This window comes from Pongo pygmaeus, chromosome 2 (genome assembly GCF_028885625.2).
Source record: "Pongo pygmaeus isolate AG05252 chromosome 2, NHGRI_mPonPyg2-v2.0_pri, whole genome shotgun sequence".
NCBI classification, from domain to species: domain Eukaryota; kingdom Metazoa; phylum Chordata; class Mammalia; order Primates; family Hominidae; genus Pongo; species Pongo pygmaeus.
In genome coordinates this window covers 206,300,879-206,323,656 of record NC_085930.1, presented here as the reverse complement: position 1 = coordinate 206,323,656, position 22,778 = coordinate 206,300,879, and the positions used below count along the sequence as shown (strand labels likewise).

The 22,778-nt window shown below is 40.9% G+C and overlaps 1 protein-coding gene across 2 annotated transcripts in view; it reads left to right on the top strand.

Annotated features, from left to right (window-relative positions):
- The window catches only part of TFRC (transferrin receptor), a 33,100-nt gene extending 28,087 nt beyond the window's left edge, over window positions 1-5,013 (top strand). For both annotated transcript variants that reach the window (XM_054480479.2, XM_063661362.1), the window contains exons 18-19: window positions 749-889; window positions 2,116-5,013. In XM_054480479.2, coding sequence (XP_054336454.1) covers window positions 749-889; window positions 2,116-2,358 — 384 coding nt within the window. In that variant the 3' untranslated portion in view covers window positions 2,359-5,013. The remainder of the gene's footprint in view (window positions 1-748; window positions 890-2,115) is intronic.
- Window positions 5,014-22,778: the final 17,765 nt, after the last annotated feature.

The window sequence follows — 22,778 nt, the reverse complement described above, 5'->3', positions numbered from 1 at the left end:
ATCTCTTAATTGAAGTAAATCACTGATAACTGAATCTTTTTATATCTTTTTTATTTTTGTTTTTTTTGAGAGACGAAGTCTCGCTCTTGTCCCCCAGGCTGGAGTGCGATGACATGATCTCGGCTCACTGCAACCTCCACCTCCCAGGTTCAAGTGATTCTCCTACCTCAGCTCCCCGAGTAGCTGGGATTACAGGCGTGTGCCACCGTGCCCAGATAGTTTTCGTGTTTTTAGTAGAGCCAGGGTTTTACCATGTTGGCCAGGCTGGTCTTGAACTCCTGACCTCAGGTGATCCACCCACCTCGGCCTCCCAAAGTGCTGAGATCACAGGCGTGAGCCACCGCGTCCAGCATCTTATGTCTTTCTTGAAACTAATTGTAACTGTTGAAAATGGAACTTACCAGATGGAAATAACTAGATCCTGAAGTACATTGAACCAAAATGTTTTCCCCTATAGGGACGTTTTCCCCCAAAAGGAGAATTGAACTGGAAACAATATAGTACATAGGATTATATAATTATGTTCAATTTCTTAATGAGAGTGGTTTTCTTACATGCTGGGCTCAAATATGAGTGTATATCACAGTCCATAGAGCTTGGAACCCCTGTGCAAGGTGCTTTCGGAGTCTTGAGCTTATCTGCGAGTTCCTTTTATCAGAATCTTACTTAACACACGTTAAATTAGAAAGGCATACAAAACAATGTCCTTAGAAATAAAACTTCTCATAGCGAATAATGTCTGTTTCAGGAAATGGGCCTGAGTTTACAGTGGCTGTATTCTGCTCGTGGAGACTTTTTCCGTGCTACTTCCAGACTAACAACAGATTTCGGGAATGCTGAGAAAACAGACAGATTTGTCATGAAGAAACTCAATGATCGTGTCATGAGAGTAAGTGAACTTTTGGGAAAGGAGGAACTAAAGTATGTGTAAAATAATTGATAAATCTTAGACTTCTGCAAAGTGGACAAACTCTAGGAGTCTAGAATTCCTTTAAGAAGGGAGCATTAATGGTTTAGCTGTCATTTTCTGTTTCTGCTGTCTAATTCAGACCTCAGTCAAACCTAGTCTTTTTGGAAGAGACTTGCTGTAAACCTTCCATGTATGCTCCAGTGGGGAAAAGAAACTGAACACATTTAAAGTTTTCTTTTGTAAAATGAATCAGTTTCCTTTAAAAAAAATTTTTTTTTTTTTTGAGACAGAGTTTCACTGTTGTTGCCCAAGCCGCAGTGCAATGGCACGATCTCGGCTCACTGCACCCTCCGCCTCCCGGGTTCAAGTGATTCTCCTGCCTCAGCCTCCCGAGTAGCTGTGATTACAGGTGCCCAACACCACGCCCGGTTCATTTTTTGTATTTTTAGTAGAAACAGAGTTTCACCATGTTAGCCAGGCTGGTCTCGAACTCCCAACCTCAGGTGATCCACCTGCCTCGGCCTCCCAAAGTGCTGGTATTACAGGCGTGAGCTGCTGTGCCCAGCCTCCTTTAGAATTTTAACCTTAGAAGATTAGCATTAGCCTGGTTCTCAGCATTCTTTTTTCCTTACTCTGCTATACAAAGTCTGATCAGCTGGCTGGGTAAAGTGGCTCATGCCTGTAATTCCAGCACTTTGGGAGGCCGAGGCGGGTGGATCACCTGAGGTCGGGAGTTCAAGACCGGCCTGACCAACATGGAGAAACCCCATCTCTACTGAAAATAAAAAATTAGCCGGGCGTGGTGGTGCATGCCTGTAATTCCAGCTGCTCAGGAGGCTGAGGCAGAAGAATTACTTGAACCCGGGAGGTGGAGGTTGCAGTGAGCTGAGATCACGCCATTGTACTCCAGCCTGGGCAACAAGAGCGAAACTCTGTCTCAACAACAACAAAAAGCCGGGCACGGTGGGTCACGCCTGTAATCCCAGCATGAATCGCTTGAACTCGGGAGGTGGAGGGTACCGGTGAGCTGAGATCACGCCGTTGCACTCCAGTCTGGGCAACAAGAGCGAAACTCCGTCTCAAAAAAAAAAAAAAAAGTCTGATCAGCATTCTTAAATTTGATACATTTTACATTTGAAGTGAACAGTTGTTTTACTACAAAAGTCACAGGGCTGTGTAAATTGCCTCGTGTGTTGTTTTCGTAGGTGGAGTATCACTTCCTCTCTCCCTACGTATCTCCGAAAGAGTCTCCTTTCCGACATGTCTTCTGGGGCTCCGGCTCTCACACGCTGTCAGCTTTACTGGAGAACTTGAAACTGCGTAAACAAAATAACAGTGCTTTTAATGAAACGCTGTTCAGAAACCAGTTGGCTCTAGCTACTTGGACTATTCAGGGAGCTGCAAATGCCCTCTCTGGTGACGTTTGGGACATTGACAATGAGTTTTAAATGTGATACCCATAGCTTCCATCAGAACAGCAGGGTAGTCTGGTTTCTAGACTTGTGCTGATTGTGCTAAATTTTCAGTAGGGCTACAAAACCTGATGTTAAAATTCCATCCCATCATCTTGGTACTACTAGATGTCTTTAGGCAGCAGCTTTTAATACAGGGTAGATAACCTGTACTTCAAGTTAAAGTGAATAACCACTTAAAAAATGTCCATGATGGAATATTCCCCTATCTCTAGAATTTTAAGTGCTTTGTAATGGGAACTGCCTCTTTCCTGTTGTTAATGAAAATGTCAGAAACCAGTTATGTGAATGATCTCTCTGAATCCTAAGGGCTGGTCTCTGCTGAAGGTTGTAAGTGGTCGCTTACTTCGAGTGATCCTCCAACTTCATTTGATGCTAAGTAGGAGATACCAGGTTGAAAGACCTTCTCCAAATGAGATCTAAGCTTTTCCATAAGGAATGTAGCTGGTTTCCTCATTCCTGAAAGAAACAGTTAACTTTCAGAAAAGATGGGCTTGTTTTCTTGCCAATGAGGTCTGAAATGGAGGTCCTTCTGCTGGATAAAATGAGGTTCAACTGTTGATTGCAGGAATAAGGCCTTAATATGTTAACCTCGATGTCATTTATGAAAAGAGGGGACCAGAAGCCAAAGACTTAGTATATTTTCTTTTCCTCTGTCCCTTCCCCCATAAGCCTCCATTTAGTTATTTGTTATTTTTGTTTCTTCCAAAGCACATTGAAAGAGAACCAGTTTCAGGTGTTTAATTGCAGACTCAGTTTGTCAGACTATAAGGAATAATATGCTGCCAAATTTTGGCCAAAGTGTTAATCTTAGGGGAGAGCTTTCTGTCCTTTTGGCACTGAGATATTTATTGTTTATTTATCAGTGACAGAGTTCACTATAAATGGTGTTTTTTTTATAGAATATAATTATCGGAAGCAGTGCCTTCCATAATTATGACAGTTATACTGTCGGTTTTTTTTAAATAAAAGCAGCATCTGCTAATAAAACCCAACAGATACTGGAAGTTTTGCATTTATGGTCAACACTTAAGGGTTTTAGAAAACAGCCGCCAGCCAAATGTAATTGAATAAAGTTGAAGCTAAGATTTAGAGATGAATTAAATTTAATTAGGGGTTGCTAAGAAGCGAGGGCTGACCAGATAAGAATGCTAGTTTTCCTAAATGCAATGAATTGTGACCAAGTTATAAATAAATGTCACTTAAAGGCTGTGGTAGTACTCCTGCAAAATTTTATAGCTCAGTTTATCCAAGGTATAACTCTAATTCCCATTTTGCAAAATTTCCAGTACCTTTGTCACAATCCTAACACATTATCGGGAGCAGTGTCTTCCATAATGTATAAAGAACAAGGTAGTTTTTACCTACCACAGTGTCTGTATCGGAGACAGTGATCTCCATATGTTACACTAAGGGTGTAAGTAATTATCGGGAACAGTGTTTCCCATAATTTTCTTCATGCAATGACATCTTCAAAGCTTGAAGATCGTTAGTATCTAACATATATCCCAACTCTTATAATTCCCTATCTTTTAGTTTTAGTTGCAGAAACATTTTGTGGTCATTAAGCATTTGGTGGGTAAATTCAACCACTGTAAAATGAAATTACTACAAAATTTGAAATTTAGCGTGGGTTTTTGTTCTTTATGGTTTCTCCAGGTCCTCTACTTAATGAGATAGTAGCACACATTTATAATGTTTGCTATTGACAAGTCATTTTAACTTTATCACCTTATTTGCATGTTACCTCCTATAAACTTAGTGCGGACAAGTTTTAATTCAGAATTGACGTTTTGACTTAAAGCAGGGGGACTTTGTATAGAAGGTTTGGGGGGTGTGGGGAGGGAGAGTCCCCCGAAGGTCTTTCACACGTCTGCCTACCCATTCGTGGTGATAAATTAAATGTAGATATGAATAAGTTCGAAGCTCCGTGAGTGAACCATCATTATAAACGTGGTGATCAGCTGTTTGTCACAGGGCAGTTTGAAACTGCCTCCTAGGAAAAAGTTCATAGGGCCTCTTCAGGTTCTTAGTGTTGCTTACCTAGATTTACAGCCTCACTTGAATGTTTCACTACTCACAGGCTCTTTAATCTTCAGTTTTATCTTTAATCTCCTTTTTTATCTTGGACTGACATTTAGTGTAGCTAAGTGAAAAGGTCATAGCTGAGATTCCTGGTTTGGGTATTCTGCATACATACTTAAATGAAAGCATGTGACATATTCATAGTATAACACAATATGAATACAGGGCATACATTTTGCAGCAGTAAGTCTCTTCAGAAAACCCTTTTCTATAGTTAGAGTTGAGTTACTTCCTATCAAGCCAGTACGTGGTAACAGGCTCAATATTCCTGAATGAAATATCAGACTAGTGACAAGCTCCTGGTCTTGAGATGTCTTCTCGTTAAGGAGATGGGCCTTTTGGAGGTAAAGGATAAAATGAATGAGTTCTGTCATGATTCACTATTCTAGAACTTGCATGACCTTTACTGTGTTAGCTCTTTGAATGTTCTTGAAATTTTAGGCTTTCTTTGTAAACAAATGATATGTCCTTATCATTGTATAAAAGCTGTTATGTGCAACAATGTGGAGATTCCTTATCTGATTTAATAAAATGCTTAAACACTGAGTTGTCATTTTTTTAGATAAATTTTTTAAAAAGAGCAGTTTTAGGCTCATAGCAAAATTAAACAGAATTCCCACACACCCACTGTTTCTGCCACTTACACATGCTCCATGACCGTCAACACCTTGCGCCAGAGCGGTGCATTTGTTACGATGGGCAGCCTACATGGGCGCACCATTAGTGCCGTCAGCATCGTTAGTCTACTGTTGACATTAGGGTTTGTTCTACGGTTTTTGACAAATGTGTAATAGCATTCTAGTAGCTTACAGAATAGTTTTTATTGCTGTAAATCTTGTGCTCTGCCCATTCATCCATCTCTTCTGTAAGGCCCTGGCAACCACAGATCTTGACTATATCCATGATTTTACCTTTTCCAGAGTGTCATACAGTTGGAATCAGAATATAGCCTTTTCAGATTGGCCTCTTTGACTAAGCAATAGCATTTGTTTCCTCCATGTCTTCATGACATGATACCTCATTTCTTTTTAGCACAAAACAATATTCTGTTGTCTGCAGTTACCATAGTTTATCTAGCTCACCTACTTACTAAGTAATCTTGCTTCTAAATTTTGGCAGTTATGAATAAACTGATAAGCACCTGTGTGTACATTTTTTCTATGAACATAGGTCTTCAGCTCTTTAGGTAAATACCAAGGTACATGATTGCTGCTGTCTTCTAAGTGGGTGATCTCAGCCCACTGCATCCTCCACCTCAACTAATTCTCCTACCTCAGCCTCCGAGTAGCTGGGATTACAGGTGCCTGCCACCACGCCTGGCTAATTTTTATATTTCTAGTAGACGTGGGGTTTTGCCATGTTGGCTGGGCTGGTCTTGAACTCCTGATCTCAGGTGATCCACCTGCCTCAGCCTCCCAAAGTGTTGGGATTACAGGCGTGAGCCACCATGCCCGGCCTCTATTGGCAATTTCTAAATATACAATATATTGTCACCATGTACCACATATGTAATTTTATTTATTTTTGAGACAGGATCTTTGCTGTCATCCAGGCTGGAGTGCAGTGGTGCTATCTCGGCTCCCCGCAACCCCCACCTCCTGGGTTCAAGTGATTCTCCTGCCTCAGCCTCCTGAGCAGCTGGGATTACAAGTGTGGGCTACCATGCCTGGTTAATTTTTGTATTTTTAGTAGAGATGGGGTTTCACCATGTTGGCCAGGCTGGTCTCGAACTCCTGACTTCAAGTGATCTGCCCGCCTCGGCCTCCCAAAGTGCTGGGATTACAGGTGTGAGCCACCGCCACACCCTGCCTTTTTTTTTTTTTTTTTCTGAGACAGTCTCGCTCCATTGCCTAGGCTGGAGTGTAGTGGCACGATCTCAGCTCACTGCAACCTCCACCTCCCAAGTTCAAGCTGGGATTACAGGCGTGCTCCATACCACGTCTTCAAACTCCCTTGTACCTCAAGCAACGCACATCTCAGTTTTGGCTAGCCGCATTTCAGGTGCTCAGTAGCCACATGGTTAGTGGACACCAGCTCTATAGCAAAAGGCGTAATTGTTGAGAGTTTTCTTATATTGGCCTTCTACCATGTGGTTACCAAAAAATCCATTACACAACTGAATCTCATTGCTACAAGTGCCAGCCAGGATTCTTAAGTATGACCACAAAAATTGTGGCCCCTAGAATTGGGAAGCCTAATTGCCTCACCTATGCCCCAGCTTTCCCCTGTCCAAATTAGCCACATTCATACCCTTGAGAAGCAAGATGATTATTAAACTGCTGTATTCTACAGGAGAAACTGCCTATGTGAAAGAAGGACATGGGCTAGGAAGCTGCCCTAAATAAATAACTTGTAAAACACCTGGTTATCTGCAAGACAGCTTTGCCTAGAATTCAATATCACATACCAGTGTCTTTCTTGTGGCTGTCAACAGGTTTAGGTGCTGAGTTAAATAAAGCCTTTGCAGTTTGCTGCATTTGCCCTTTAAGCTGCCTCATGCTTAATCTACCCCAAATGGACAGCTTTGTATAATTTTCTTTCTTTTTTTTTTTTCTGAAATGGAGTTTCATTCTTGTTGCCCAGGCTGGAATGCAATGGCGTGATCTCAGCTCACTGCAACCTCCGCCTTCCAGGTTCAAGCAATTCTCCTGCCTCAGCCTCCCCAGTAGCTGGGATTACAGGCACGTGCCACCACGCCCGGCTAATTTTTGTATTTTTAGTAGAGATGGGGTTTCACCATGTTGGCCAGGCTGGTCTCGAACTCCTGACCTCAGGTGATCCGCCCGCCTTGGCCTCCCAAAGTGCTGGGATTAAAGGCGTGAGCCACCGCGCCTGGCCAGCTTTGTATAATTTTTAATGCCTTTTTTGAAAATATTCACATATGGTCAAAGTGCAGAAAAGTCTGTATTAAAAAGTATTTTCCTCTTAGTCTCCAGAGTTGTCATCCCTCTAAATCTCCACAATTACCAATTTTTCTTTTTTTATTTTGAGATGGTCTCCTTCTGTCACCCAGGCTGGATTGCAGTGGCATGATTTCAGCTTGCTGCAACCTCCACCTCCTGGGTTCCAGCTATCCTCCTACCTAAGCCTCCTGAGAGCAGCTGGGACTACAGACAGGCACCACCATGCCCAGCTAATTTTTGTATTTTTTGAGAGGTGGGGTTTTGCCTTGTCACCCAGGCTGGTCTCAAACTCCTGGACTGAAGTAATACACCTGCCTCAGCCTCCCAAAGTGCTGGGATTACAGGTGTGAGCCACTGGGCCTGGCCATTTACCGATTTCTTATGTACACTTTCAAAGCTATCGGTGCATAAATGAGAATTCTATACCAGATCTTCCTAAAAGCATATGTGGGGGCTCTGGTTCCATGGTCACCAATAAGCCTCCTACAACCTGTCCCTCCTGCTGCTTACAGCCAGCAGCTCAGTAAGACGGGGAAAACTCTCCCAAACCTGAGATGTAAACAAAGGTAGGCAAACTGTGGAGGGGAGTAAAAGTTGAAGAAGTGACCTCAGAAGGGAAAGAATTGGCAGGAACCAAAAGAGGAACAAACAAAAACCTGGTAAAGTGGCATGCTGAGTCCAGCCATATCAATAATTATATTATTGACATGTTAACATTCTAATCAAGACTGATGATTAAAAAACGATCAAGGCCCATTTATATGCTGCCTATAAGAAACTTTAAAGACAGATGAATTGAAAGAGAGGGGAAAAAATACAATATGTACACTAGCATAGTATGACTGGAATTGTTATATAAATATCAGATTAAATAGACTTTGAACAGATAGTACCATAAAGATAGGAACATTTTATAAGTGTAAAGAGAGCCATTCAGGAAGATAGCACACTTATAAATACTTATGCACCTTAAAATACATGAAAAAGAAATGAAAATTCTGCCATTAAAATAGATTTTAACACCCATTTCTTAGCAGTAAATAGATAAACTAGACAAAAAATCAGGACAAATTATTTGAACCACTGTATCAGCCACTTCAATCTAATTGACATTTGTAGAACACCACATCCAACAACTGCAAAATATACTTTTTTTAGGTCTATGTGGTATATTCAGCAAGATAGACCATATACTGGGTGATACGGTTTGGATTTGTGTCCCTGCCCAAATCTCACGCCAAGTCGTAATCCCTGATGTTGGAGGACAGGGCCTGGTAGGAGGTGGCTGGACCATGGACCCCTTGCTGTTGTCATGATAGATCCCACAAGTTCGGGTAGTTTGAAAGTGTGTAGCGCCTTTGCTGTCTTCCTCCTGCTCCAACCATGTGGGATGCGTCTGCTTCCCCTTTGCCTTCTGCCATGATGGTGCATTTCCTGAGGCCTCCCCAGTCGTGCTTCCCTTGTAGCCGGCGGAACCATGAGCCAATTAAACCTCTTTTCTTTATAAATTACGCAGTCTCAGGTAGTTCTTTAAAGCAATGTGAGAATGGACTAATACATTGGGTGTAAAACAAGTCTCAATTTTTTTTTTTTTTCGAGATGAAGTTTTGCTCTTGTCGAAGATTATGTAGCTCGTTTCGGGAAGCTTCTATCTTCTTATGATCTGCAGCATCTATCCTGTAAACAATAGCCTTGACTCGTCGCTGTCGTCCGGGCTGGAGTGCAGTGGCGCCATCTCGGCTCACTGCAAGCTCCGCCTCCCGGGTTTAAGCGATTCTCCTCCCTCAGCCTCCGAGGAGCTGGGATTACAGGCACCTGCCACCATTCCTGGCTAATTTTTGTATTTTTAGTAGAGACAGGGTTTCACCATATTGGCCTGGCTGGTCTCGAACTCCCAGCCTCAGGTGATCTGCCTGCCTCACCCTCCCAAAATGCTGGTATTACAGACGTGAGCCACCGCACCCGGCCAATTTCCACACTTTAATTTCACTCAAGTAAAAGCAGGATCACATTCCTGACATGAGAACTAATATTTCACATCATTAGTTTGGATTCGATATGTTCTTGATTGATTGTTTCTCGGGAATAATAACTCATCTTTCCTACATGTTATTTCTCTTTTATTGATTGAGGAAATAAATGTAATGACCATCATAGATTTGTGATGAATATCTCTTTCCTGTGTTCAGTAAGACAGGTGTACATAGGTGTAATTCAAAACCGGGCGCAGTGGCTCACACCGGTAATCCTAACACTTTGGGAGGCCAAGATGGGTGGATCACTTGAGGTCAGGAGTTCGAGACCAGCCTGGCCAACATGGTGAAGCTGCATGTCTACTAAAAATACAAAAATTACCTGGGTGTGGTGGTGCGTGCCTGTTATCCCAGCTACTTGAGAGGCTGAGGCAGGAGAATTGCTTGAACCTGGGAGGCAGAGGTTGTGGTGAACTGAGACTGCGCCACTGCACTCCAGCCTGGGCAACAAGAGCGAAACCCCATCTCACAACTCAGTTACACAAACTTTTTTAGAACATAGAAGAGGAACAATTGTCCAACTTGTTATGAGGCCAACATAACATGCCCAAAACTAACAAAGATAGTATAAAAACAAAAATTACAGACCAATATTTTCATGAACATATATGCAAAAATCCTTCACAAAATACGAGCAAATTGAATCCAATATATCATGACCAAGTAGAGTTTATTACAGGAGTGCAAGTATAGTTTAACATTAAAAAATCAGTATATCTGGCAATTCCATGCCTATGTATATATCCAAGATAAATGAAAACATGTCCACATAAAAATGTATACAGGAATGTTCATAGCAGCATTATTTATAATAGCCTCAAATTGGAAACAGCCCAAAAGTCTATCACCGGATAAACAAATAAACAAAATATGATGTAAGCACACAAGGGAATATGATGTAAGCACACAATGGAATATGATGTAAGCACACAAGGGAATATGCTTTGGCAATGAAAAGAAATGGAGTGATGTCATAGATGATGGTATATCAGGAAGTGCCAGGAAGCCATCTTTCCACTTAACGACCATTGCATTGTCAGGAACTGTTTCGAGTCATTATTCTGGAACTCGAGTCTAGTTGAACTTGTGCAGTATCCAGGGGAGAACTCAATTTTTGGCTTTTTTTGGTAGTGCCTCAAATCCCCACTTCCCAGCCCCACAGCAGGCAGCTGAGAGAAGGGTGGGCTCCATTCCGGGGTGGCTGCTGGAAGCCAGGGGGCAATAAGAACCTTGTCTTCCAAACCTCAGGATTCTGTATTTTGATGGCTGATTGCTGCTTTTGATTGGGGAAGGTGACTGCTGAGACAATAAAACAAAAACCTTAGTGACCACACATAACAAGGCATGCTTTGCAAAAATAGTTCGGAAAAGTCACAATGGATGGCTCCAACACTCAATAAACAAGGTTCTGCAACCCCTGAGGACTGAGACAATTAGATCTCCAGAGTTACTGCAACATAGTGTTCAAATATTTCCAGTTCTCAATGAAGAAATTACAAAACAGAGAAACAATGTGTAGCCTACTCACGGAGAGGGGGAGAAACCAATTTGACAGAAATTAGCCCCTGGGGAAGCCCAGACACTGGAATTATTAGTCCAAGATGTTAAATCAACTGTGTTAAATATGTCAATGAGCTAAAGGAAACTATGGAAAAAAAATAAAGGAAATCAAGAAAACTATACATGAACCAATGAGAATATCAATAAAGAGATAGAAATTATTACAAGGAACCAAATAGAAAATCTGGAGCTGAAAAATAAAATAACTGAAATAAAAAAGTTGCTATAGGGTGGGGCATGGTGGCTTATGCCTATAATCTCAGCATTTCGGGAGGCTGAGGCACGTGGATCACTTCAGCTCAGGAATTTGAGACCAGCCTGGGCAACACGGCAATACCCCAGCTCCACAAAAAACACAAAAAGTTGCTGGGTGTGGTGGCACGTACCTATAGTCCCAGCTACTCAGGGGGCTGAGGAGGTGGGAGAATCGCTTGTCAAGGCTACAGTGAGCCATGTTCGTGCCACTGCACTCCAGCCTGAGTGACGAATGAGACTCTGTCTCAAAAAAAAAAAAAAAAAAGAAAAAGTCACTCTAGGGGTTCACATTTGAGCAGGCAGAAGAAAGGATCAGTAAACTGTAACATAAGAAAATTGAAACTCCCCAGTCTGGCAGGTGCAGTGGTTTACACCTGTAATCTCTGTTCTTTGGGAGGTTGGGGCAGGAGGATCAATTGAGACCTGGGCAAGATGGCAAGATCCCATCTGTTAAAAAAAAAAAAAAAATTCTTCTTTTAAATTAGCCAGGTGTGGTGGCAGGTACCACAGTCTCAGCTACTTGGAATGTGGAGGTGGGAGGATTGCTTGAGCCAGGAGTTGGGAATTAGAGTGAGCTATGATCACACCACTGTCCTCTAGCCTGGGCAACAGGGTGAGACTCTGTCTCTAAAACAACAAACTATCCAATCTGAAGAGCAGAGTGGAGAAAGAATGAAGAAAAATAAACAACAGAGCCTGAGGTCCCTGTGGGATACCATTAAACATGCCAACATGTATATTATAAAAGTCCCAGAAGGAGGAATCTCAGTAGAAGGCAGAGCTAAACGGGAAGAAAAAACATTTGAAGAAATGATGGTTAAAACTTTCCAAATCTGAGGAAAACCATGAATACGCACATCTAAGAAGCTCGTGAACTTCAGGTAGGATATACTAAAATAAATGCACACTGAGACATATAATCAAGTTATCAAAACCCAAAGGAAGAATAGGAGAATTTTGAAAGCAGCAAAAGAGAACGGACACATCACATCACATAGAAGAGGAGCCTTGCTAAGATGATTGCCAGCCGCATTCAAGAGGGCCTGGGTAAGACTACCAGCTGCTTCTCTTAGAAACCATGGAGGCCAGAGGCAATGGGGATGACATGAAGTTCTGAAAGAAAAAAAAACTGGCAACCAAGAATCCTATATCTGCCAAAGCTGTTCTTCAACAATGAAGGAGAAAATAAAGACATTTCCAGATGAACAACAGCTCAGGGAGCTCATTACCAGTATAACCAATCTGCAAGAAACGCTAAGTGGTGTAAGGCTGAAATGAAAGGACACTGGACAGTGACTCAAGCCATGAGACCAAAATAAAGAGCAGTGGTAAAGGGAACTACGTGGATAAATATAAAAGCCAGTATTATTGTACTTTCGGTATGGCTTGTGGCTTTTCTCTTTTTCTTATATAATAGGCAAATGCACAAAACAATAATTACAAATCTATGTTAATTGGTATACAATGTATAAAGAAGTAATCTGTGACAATAACATATAAAGAGGGAAAGACAGATTTATAGGAGCATAGTATATACTATTGGATCTAAGCTGGTATTATTCAAACTAGGTTGTTATAAATTTAAGGCTGGGCATGGTGGCTCATGCCTGTAATCCCAGCACTTTGGGAGGCTGAGGCAGATGGATCACTTGAGGCCAGTATTTGAGACCAGCCTGGCCAACATGGTGAAACCCTGTCTTTACTAAAAATACAAAAATTAGCGGGGTGTGGTGGTGGATGCCTGTAATCCCAGCTACTTGGGAGGCTGAGGCAGGAGAATCACTTGAACCCAGGAGGCGGAGGCTGCAGTGAGCCGAGATTGCTCCACTGCACTCCAGCCTGGGCAACAGAGTGAGACTCTGCCTCAAAACAAAACAAAACAAAACAATACAAAACAAAACTAGGTTGTTATACATTTAAGATGTGAATTGTAGCCCCCATGTTAACCATTAAGAAAATAATTTAAAAATGTGCAGAAATGGAATGAAGAAAGGAGTTTAAAAAGTACCTAAAAAAAAAAATACAAAAAGGCAGTAATGAAGGTATTGAGGAATTTTTAAAATGTAAGACATACAAAAACAAATGCATAAGTGGCAGAAGAAAATATTGTTTTATCACTAATGTTAAATGTAACTGGATTAAACTCTCCTATAAAAAGGCAGGGATTGGCAGATTGGATTTAAAAAAAAAAACAAGATCCATCTATATGTTGTCAACAAGAGATTCACTCTAGATATAAGCACACAATGTTGGAAGTAAAATGATGAAAAAAAAGTATTTTACCAAATAGTAATTAAAAGAGAGCTGAGTGGCTGTATTATTATCAGATAAAATAGACTTTAAAATGATTGCAAGATACAACAAAGAACATTATGTATTGATAAAAGATTTGACACAAACTTTTTTTGGCACCTGGCCAAAAACAAGTTTTAATACATTTTAACAGACTGAAATCAGACAAGGCATTTTTTCCAATCACAATGGAAGGAAACTAGAAATCAATAACAATGAAAACTTGAAAATTCGCACATATATGGAAATTAACACTTTTTTTTTTTTTTTTTTTTGAGATGGAGTCTCGCCCTGTCATCCAGGCTGGAGTGCAGTGGCGCAATCTCAGCTCACTGCAACCTCTGCCTCCCGGGTTCAAGCAATTCTCCTGCCTCAGCCTCCTGAGTAGCTGGGATTACAGGCACGTGCCACTGTGCCCAGCTAATTTTTGTATTTTTAGTAGAGATGGGGTTTCACCATGTTGGCCAGGCTGATCTTGAACTCCTGAACTTATGGTCTGCCCGCCTCAGCCTTGCAAAGCTCTGGGATTACAGGCGTTAGCCCCCGCGCCCGGTAGGAAGTTAACACTCTTAAATACAAATGAGCTAACAAGGAATCACAAGCGAAATTAGATAATAGCTTAAGATAAATAAAAGAAAATACGCCTACCAAAACTTATGAGATGCAGCAAAAGCAGCATTAAGAGGGAAATTTATAGTTGTAAATCTATACATGAAAGAAAAATACTGCAAACAGTGGATTAGTGTCCCCTAAGATTGCAGACTTGTATATTACTTCTTTTTCTTCTTCTTCTTCTTTTTTTTTGAGATGGCGTCTCACTCTGTCGCCAGGCTGGAGTGCAGTGGCGCGATCTCAGCTCACTGCAACCTCTGCCTCCTGGGTTCAAGCAATTTCTCCTGCCTCAACCTCCCTAGTATCTGGGACCACAGATGCGCACCACCACATCCAGCTAATTTTTGTATTTTTTAGTAGACGCGGGGTTTCACCATGTTAGCCAGGATGGTCTTGATCTGTTGACCTTGTGATCCACCTGCCTCGGCCTCCCAAAGTGCTAGGATTACAGGCATGAGCCACCATGCCTGGCCGGACTTGTATATTACTTCTATAGCTATAAACCATAAAACATAGTTTACAGTTCTGTAAGCTTTACATAACTGAAATTTATGCTATTAGGTATTTACAAATTTATGAGCTTCCCATGGAATTGATCTTTCTATTACTTTGAAATGTGTATCTCTATATCTTGTAATTCTACTTTAGATCTACTTTGTCCGATATTAATATAGCCATATAATTTTTCCCTTGGTTAATATTTGCATGATCTATTTTCATCCTTTCACTTTTAGACTATGTATGTCTACATACTTAAAATGTTTCTTTTGTAAATAAAATATGGGTGTGTTTTATTTTTTATGTAGCTGACAAATTCTGTATTATTTTTTACTCAGAATTCTTTTCTTCTTATGAGGCATAACTGACAAATAATAATTATATTAAAAAGAGAAGAAAGATCTAAAATCGACAACCTAACTGTACACCTCAAAGAACTAGAAAGAGAAGAGCAAATTAAACTCAAAGCTAGAAGAAAGGAAATAATAAAGAATCAGAGCTGAGATAAATGAAGTAGAGAATAGAAAAACAGAGAAAATCAATGAAACCAGTTTTTCTTTGCAAACATCAACAAAATTGACAAACTTTTAACTAGGTGGATTCAGAAAAAAGAGAAGATTCAGTTTACTAAAATCAGAAATGAAATTAGAGACATTATTACCAATTTAACAGAAAGTAAAAGGTTTATAAAAGAATAGCATAAACAGTTGTATACCAACAAACTGGATAACCTAGATTAGATGAACATATTCCTAGAAATACACAATATACCAAAATGACTTATAAAGCAGTAAAAAATCTGAAAAGACTCTGAACTGCTAAGGTTGAATCAGTAAGACCCCTGGCCTTTTCTTCACCAAATGGTTTCACTGGTGAATTCTTCCTTTTTTTTTTTTTTTTTTTTTTTGAGACAGTCTCGCTCTGTCGCCCAGGCTGGAGTGCAGTGGCACGATCTCGGCTCACTGCAACCTCCGCTTGCCAAGTTCAAGCGATTCTCCTGCCTCACCCTCCCCAGTAGCTGGGATTACAGGTGCGCACCACCATACCCGGCTAATTTTTGTATTTTTAGTAGAGGCGGGGTTTCACTGTGTTAGCCAGGCTGGTCTCAAACTCCTGACCTGGTGACCTACCCGCCTCAGCCTCCCAAAGTGCTGGGATTACAGGCGTGAGCCACTGTGCCCATCCGCCATTATGAATATTGATGCAAAATGTTTAATACTAGCAAACCAAATTTAGCAGCTTATCAAAATAATTATATACTATTACTAAGTGAGGTTTATTCTGTAAATGCAAGGACGGTTCAACATAGGAAAATCAACCAAGGTGATGCACCACATTAATAAAATGAAGGGGAAAACCCCAAGTGATCAACTCAATTGATACGGAAAAAGTATTTGACAAAATCCAACACACTGTCATGATAAAGCAGTCAATAAACTAGGAATGGACGGGAATTCCTTCAAAATAATAAAGGTTATATCTGAAAAACCCACAGCTAATATCATACACAATGGTGAATTTCTTAAAACTGTACCCCAAACATCAGAAAGAAGATAAGGACTTCTATTCAACACAGTAGTAGCCTTTGTAAGTCACAGCAACTCGGCCAAAAATAGATCGCATCTGAACTGGAAAGGAAGAAGTAAAATCACCTCTGTTCACAGAAAACACGCTCTTACATGTAGCAAATTCTAAAGAATCCACAATAAAATGGTTACATCTCACTCCGGAGTTCAGAGACATGGCAAGATACAAAATCAACACACGAAAATCAGCTGCCTTGTTATCCACTAGCAATGGACATTCCGAAAGGATATTAAGAAAAGAATTGTGGCCGGGAGCAGTGGCTGACGCCTGTAATCCCAGCACTTTGGGAGGCCAAGGTGGGCGGATCACCTGAGGTCAGGAGTTCGAGACCAGCCAGGCCAACATGGTGAAACCCCGTCTCTACTAAAAATACAAAAATCAGTCGGGTGTGGTGGCACACAGCTGTAATCCCAGCTACTTGGGAGGCTGAGGCAGGAGAATCTTTTGAACCTGGGAGGCGGAGGTTGCAGTGAGATCATGCCACTGCACTGCAGTCCAGCCTGGGTGACAGAGTGAGATTCTGTCTCAAAAAAAAAAAAAAAAAAAAAATCAAAAAGAATAAAAAAATACATAGGAATAAATTTAACGAAGGAGGCACAAGACTTAGACTTATATATTGAAAACTATAAAACATTGCCAAAAGAATTAAAGAAGACAAATAAATGGAAGGATATTCCATGTTGAGGATTGGGAGGCCTAATTGTTAAGATGACAATACTGTCCAGCCTATCTACAGAGTTAATGCAAAAATCCCTTTCAAAATCCCAGGGGTGTTTTTTGCAGAAATAGAAAAGCCTAATTTGAAATTCAGGCCCCGCATGGTGGCTCAGGCCTGTAATCCCAGCACTTTGGGAGGCTGAAGCAGGCGGATCACCTGAGGCCAGGAGTTCGAGACCAGCCTGGCTAACATAGCGAAACCCCGTCTGTACCAAAAAAATACAAAAATTAGCCGGCTTGGGGGTTACGTGCGCCTGTAGTCCCAGCTACTCGGGAGGCTGAGGTGGGAAAATCACCTAAGTCCGGGGAAGTCGAGGCTGCAGTGAGCCTTGATCGCGCCAGTGCACTCCAGCCTGGGCGACAGAAAGAGACCCTGTCTCAAAAAAAAAAGAGTAAGTAAATAAATTAATTAATTAAATTAATGTGGGATCTCTCCTATAGGCTCTGGGAAGCCTGTGGCTTGAGAGGTGGCCCCGCAGAGGAATGCGCATGCGCTGAGTCGCCCAACGATTTGGGTTGGTGGAAAAGTAATGGCGGTTTTTGCCCTTCGTTTTTTTTTTTTCCTGGAGACGGAGTCTGGCTCTGTCCCCCAGGCTGGAGTGCGGTGGCGCGATCTCGGCTCACTGCAAGCTCCGCCTCCCGGGTTCACGCCATTCTCCTGCCTCAGCCTCCCGAGTAGCTGGGACTACAGGCGCCCGCCACAGCGCCCGACTAATTTTTGTATTTTTAGAAACTTTTGTATTTTAGAACCTTGAAAACGTTATGTTAAGTGAAATAAGCCAGACATAAAAGGACAAATACTGTATGATTCCAGTTATATGGGGTACCCAGATTAGGCAGATTCACAGAGATGGAAAGTAAAATAGAGGTTGCCTGGGGCTGGGGTACAGAGGAAACGGGAAGTTACTGCTTGATGCGCACAGAGTTTGTTTGGGATGAAGAGAAAGCTCTGGAAATAGTAAGTTACACAACATTGTGAATGTACTTAGTGCCACTGAGTTGTATACTTAAAAGTGGCTAAAATAGTGTGTTTTATGTTATGTGTATTTTACCACAATAAAGCATTCTAAAAAATAGGAATAAAGTACTACAACACGGGTGTACTTTGAACCCACTATGCTAAGTGAAAGAGGCCCTTCACCAAAGACCACATATGGTATGATTAGATTTCTGTGAAATGCCCGGAACAGGCACATCTACGCAGACGGAAAGTAGATGAATGATTGCCATGGGCTGGATGAGGAGGAAGCGGGGAGTGACAGCTAATGGGTATGGGGTTTCTTTTTGCAGTGACAAAATGTTCTAAAATTAAGTAGGGGTGCTGGTGATACAGCTCTGTGCGTGTCTTAAAAACCACCGAATTGTACACTTTTAAAGAGTGAATTCACTTTTTAAGAGTGATTTTTTTAATTTAAAAAATGTTTTAAACTATTTTCTGCATCCAGCCAACCATTATTTTGTTTAATTTTTTATTTATTTATTTTTTTTTTTGAGGAGAAGAAGTCTCGCTCTGTCTCCCAGGCTGGTGTGCAGTGGCACGATCTCGGCTCACTGCAAGCTCCGCCTCCAGGTTCAAGCGATTCTCCTGCCTCAGCCTCCCGAGTAGCTGGGACTACAGGCACGTGCCATCACGCCCGGCTAATTTTTGTATTTTTAGTAGAGACGGATTTTCACTATGTTGGCCAGGCTGGTCTTGAACTCCTGACCTTGTGATCTGCCCGCCTTGGCCTCCCAAAGTGCTGGGATTACAGGCGTGAGCCACTGCCCCCAGCCTTTGTTTAATATTTTTAATTTAATGTCTTTAAAAAATTTTTTTTGAGACAAGATCTCACTCTGTTGTCCAGGCTGGAGTGCAGTAGTGCAATCACCATTCACGGCAGCCTTCATCTCCCGGGCTGAAGCGATCCTCCTGCCTCAGCATCCCAAGTAGCTGGGATTAGAGGTGCATGCCACCATGTCTGGCTAATTTTTGTGCTTTTTGTAGAGACAGGATTTCACCATGTTGCCAGGCTGGTCTCCAATTCCTGGGCTCAAGCGATCCGCCCATCTTGGCCTTCCAAAGTGCTGAAATTACAGGCATGAGCCACCGTGCCCAGCCTTAAAGGATGATTTTTATTGTATGTAAATTATATATCAATAAAGTCATGAAAAATCAATCGGGGTAATTCACCATATTGACAGAATAAAGGAGAAAATGCATGATCATGCCATAGATGCAGAAATAGCGTCTTGTACAGATTTACACCGTTTCATTATAAAACTAGGGATAATAGGAAGCTTTCTCAAATTAATAAAATGGCACCTAATAAAACTTACAGCTAGCATCCAAAATTTATGATAAAAGACTGAATTGTTCATCTATAAAATCAAGAACAAGGAAACAATGGCCGTTTTTACTACTTTGTTTGTTTGTTTTGTTTTGTTTGAGACTGGTGTCTCCCTCTGTCCCCCAGGCTGGAGTGCAGTGGCACAATCACTGTAACTTCAACCTCCTGGGCTCAAGCAGTCCTCCCACCTCAGCCTTCTGAGTAGTTGGAACTACAGGCACGTGCCATCATGCCTGGCTAATTTTTTAATTTTTTTGTGGAGAGAGACGAGGTCTCGCCATGTTGCCCAGGCTGTCCAGCTCTTGAACTCAAGCGATCCACCTGCCTCAGCCTCCCAAAGTGCGGGGACTACAAGCATGAGCCAATGTTCCAGCACCACCACTTTTTGAAAAATTTATCACCTCAATAATTTTTCATTTCTTTGTGTTATAACCATTCCAATTATAATCTTTTAGTTTTTTTAATGTATAATAAATTATTGTTGGCTATAGTCACCTTATTGTGCTATCAAATACTAGATCTTATTCATCTAACTATATTTTTTACCCATTCTCTTCCCCGCTTCCCCCACTATTCTTCCCAGCCTTTGGTAACTGTGATTCTGCTCTCTATCTCCATGGGTTCAATTGTTTTAATTTTTAGCTCCCACAGATAAGTGACAGCATATGTGAAGTTTGTCTTCTTGTGCCTCACTTATTTCACTCAATACAATGTCCTTCAGTTTCATCCATATTGTTGCAAATGACTGGATCTCATTTTATTTTATTTATTTATTTATTTTTGAGACGGAGTCTCACTCTTGTTGCCCAGGCTGGAGTGCAGTGGCATGATCCCGGCTCACTGCAACCTCCGCCTTCCGGGTTCAAGCAATTCTACCTCAGCCTCCTGAATAGCTTGGGATTACAGGAGCCCGCCACCACATCTGGCTAATTTTTGTATTTTTAGTAGAGATGGGGTTTCACCATGTTGGCCAGGCTGGTCTTGATCTCCTGACCTCAGGTGATCTACCTGCCTCAGGCTCCGTAGTGCTGGGATTACAGGCATGAGCCACTGTGCCTGGCCACTTTTTTATGCCCTAATAGTGCCCCGTTGTGTATATGCACCACATTTTCGTTATTCATTTGTTGATGGACACTTAGGTTGATTCTAAATCTCAGCTATTGTGAATAGTGCTACAATAAACATGGGCATACTGATATCTCTTCAATATACTGATTTCTTTTCTTTTTGGTATTTCCTTTCTTTTGGGTATATGCAGATGATCACTGAATCATATGGTAGTTCTATTTTTAGTTTTTTGAGGCAACTCAATACTCTTCTCCATAGAGGTTGTACTAACTTACATTCCCACCAACAGTGTATGAGGGTTCCCCTTTCTCTACATCTTTGCCAGCATTTGTTATTGCTTGTCTTTTGCACAAAAGACATTTTAACTGGGGTGAGATAATATCTCACTGTAGTTTTAATTTTAATTCCCCTGATGATCAATGATGTTGAGCACCTTTATATAACCTGTTTGCATCTGAAGGTCTTCTTCTGAGAAAAGTCTATTCAGATCTTTTGCCCATATTAATATCAGATAATTAGGTTTTTCATGTTGAGTTGTTTAAGCTCCTTGTGTATTCTATTAATCCCTTGACAGATGGATCATTTGCAAATATTTTCTCCCATTCTGTGGGTTTTATGTGCATTTTTGTTGATTGTTTTCTGCTGTACAGAAGCTTTTTAACTTAATGTGAGTCCATTTGGTCATTTTTGCTTTGGTTGCCTGTGTTTGTGGGGTATTACTCAATAAATCTGTGCCCTACCTGTAACCCCAGCACTTTGGGAGGCCAAGGCGGGCAGATCACTTGAGGCCAGTAGATTGAGACCAGCCTGGCCAACATGGTGAAACCCCATTTCTACTAAAAATACAAAAATTAGCCACGTGTGGTGGCGGGTGCCTGTAATCCCAACTAGTCAGGAGGCTGAGGCAGGAGAATCACTTTAACTTGGGAGGTGGAGGTCGCAGTTAGCTGAGATCGCATCACTGCACTTCAGCCTGGGTGAAAGAGCAAGACTCTGTCTCAGTAATAATAATAATAATACAAAAATCTGGGCCCAGACCAATGTCCTGAAGAACTTCCCCAGTGTTTTTGTTTTGTTTTGTTTTTTAGTAGTCTTCCAGTTTCAGGTCTTAGATTTAACTTAATACATTTTGATTTGATTTTCATATACGGCAAGAGACAGGGGTCTAGTTTCATTCTTCTTTACATGGATATCCAGTTTTCCCAGCACCAGTTATTGAGACTTGCCTTTTCCCCAATGTATGTTCTTGGCATCTTTGTTAAAAATGAGTTCACTGTAGATGTATGGCTTTATTTTTGGGTTCTCTATTCTGTTCCATTAATCTATGTATCTGTTTTATGTGGGTACCATGATGTTTTCTTTACTATAGCTTTGTAATATAATTTAAAGTCAGGTAATGTGATTCCTTTAGTTTTGTTATTTTTGCTCAGGATGAGTTTGGTTATTCTCTGTCATTTGTGGTTCCATATGAATTTTAGGATTATTTTTTCTATTTCTATGAAGGATGTCATTGTTATTTTGATAGTGAATCTGTAGATTGCTTTGGGTAGTATGGACATTTTAACAATATTGATTCTTCCAATCCATGAATATGGAATATCCTTCCATTTTGTGTGTGTCCTCTTTGATTTCTTGTATCACTGTTTTACAATTTTCATTGCAGAAATCTTTCACATCTTTGGTTAAGTTCATTTCTAGGTATTTTATTTTATTTGTAGTTATTGTAAATGGGATTAATTTCTTTATTTCTTTTTCAGCTTGCTCTGTTGGCATATAGAAATGCTACTGATTTTTGTATGTTGATTTTGTTGATCGGCATTTATCAACAAAGTTGTAGTTGTTGATCCTGCAACTTTACTGAATTTGTTTATCAGTTCTGACAGTTTTTTGGTGGAATCTTTAGGTTTTTACAAATAAAAGATCATATAATCTGGAAATAAGATAGTTTGACTTCCTTCTTTCCAATTTACATGTCTTTATTTCTTTCTCTTGTTTGATTGCTCTGGCTAGGACTTCCAGCACTATGTTGAATAGCAGTGGTCAAAGTGGGCATCCTTGTCGTGTTCCAGAGCTTAGAGGAAAGACTTTCAGTTTTTCCCCTTCAGTATGAGACTAGCTGTGGGTCTGTTATGTATGGCTTTTATTGTGTTGTGGTATGTTCCTTCTATACACAGTTTTTTGAGGGTTTTTATAATGAAGGGATGTTGAACTTTATCAAATACTTTTTCGGCATCAATTAAAATCATCATGTGGTTTCTGTCCTTCATTCTGTTGATATGATGTAGCACACTGATTGATCTGCATATGTTGAACCTACCTTGCATCACTGGTATCAATCCCACTTGGTCGTGATGAATGATATTATTAATATGTTGCTGAATTAGGTTTGCTAGTATTTTGTTGTGGATTTTTGCATAAATGTTCATCAAAGATATTGGCCTGAAGTTTTCTTTCTTTTG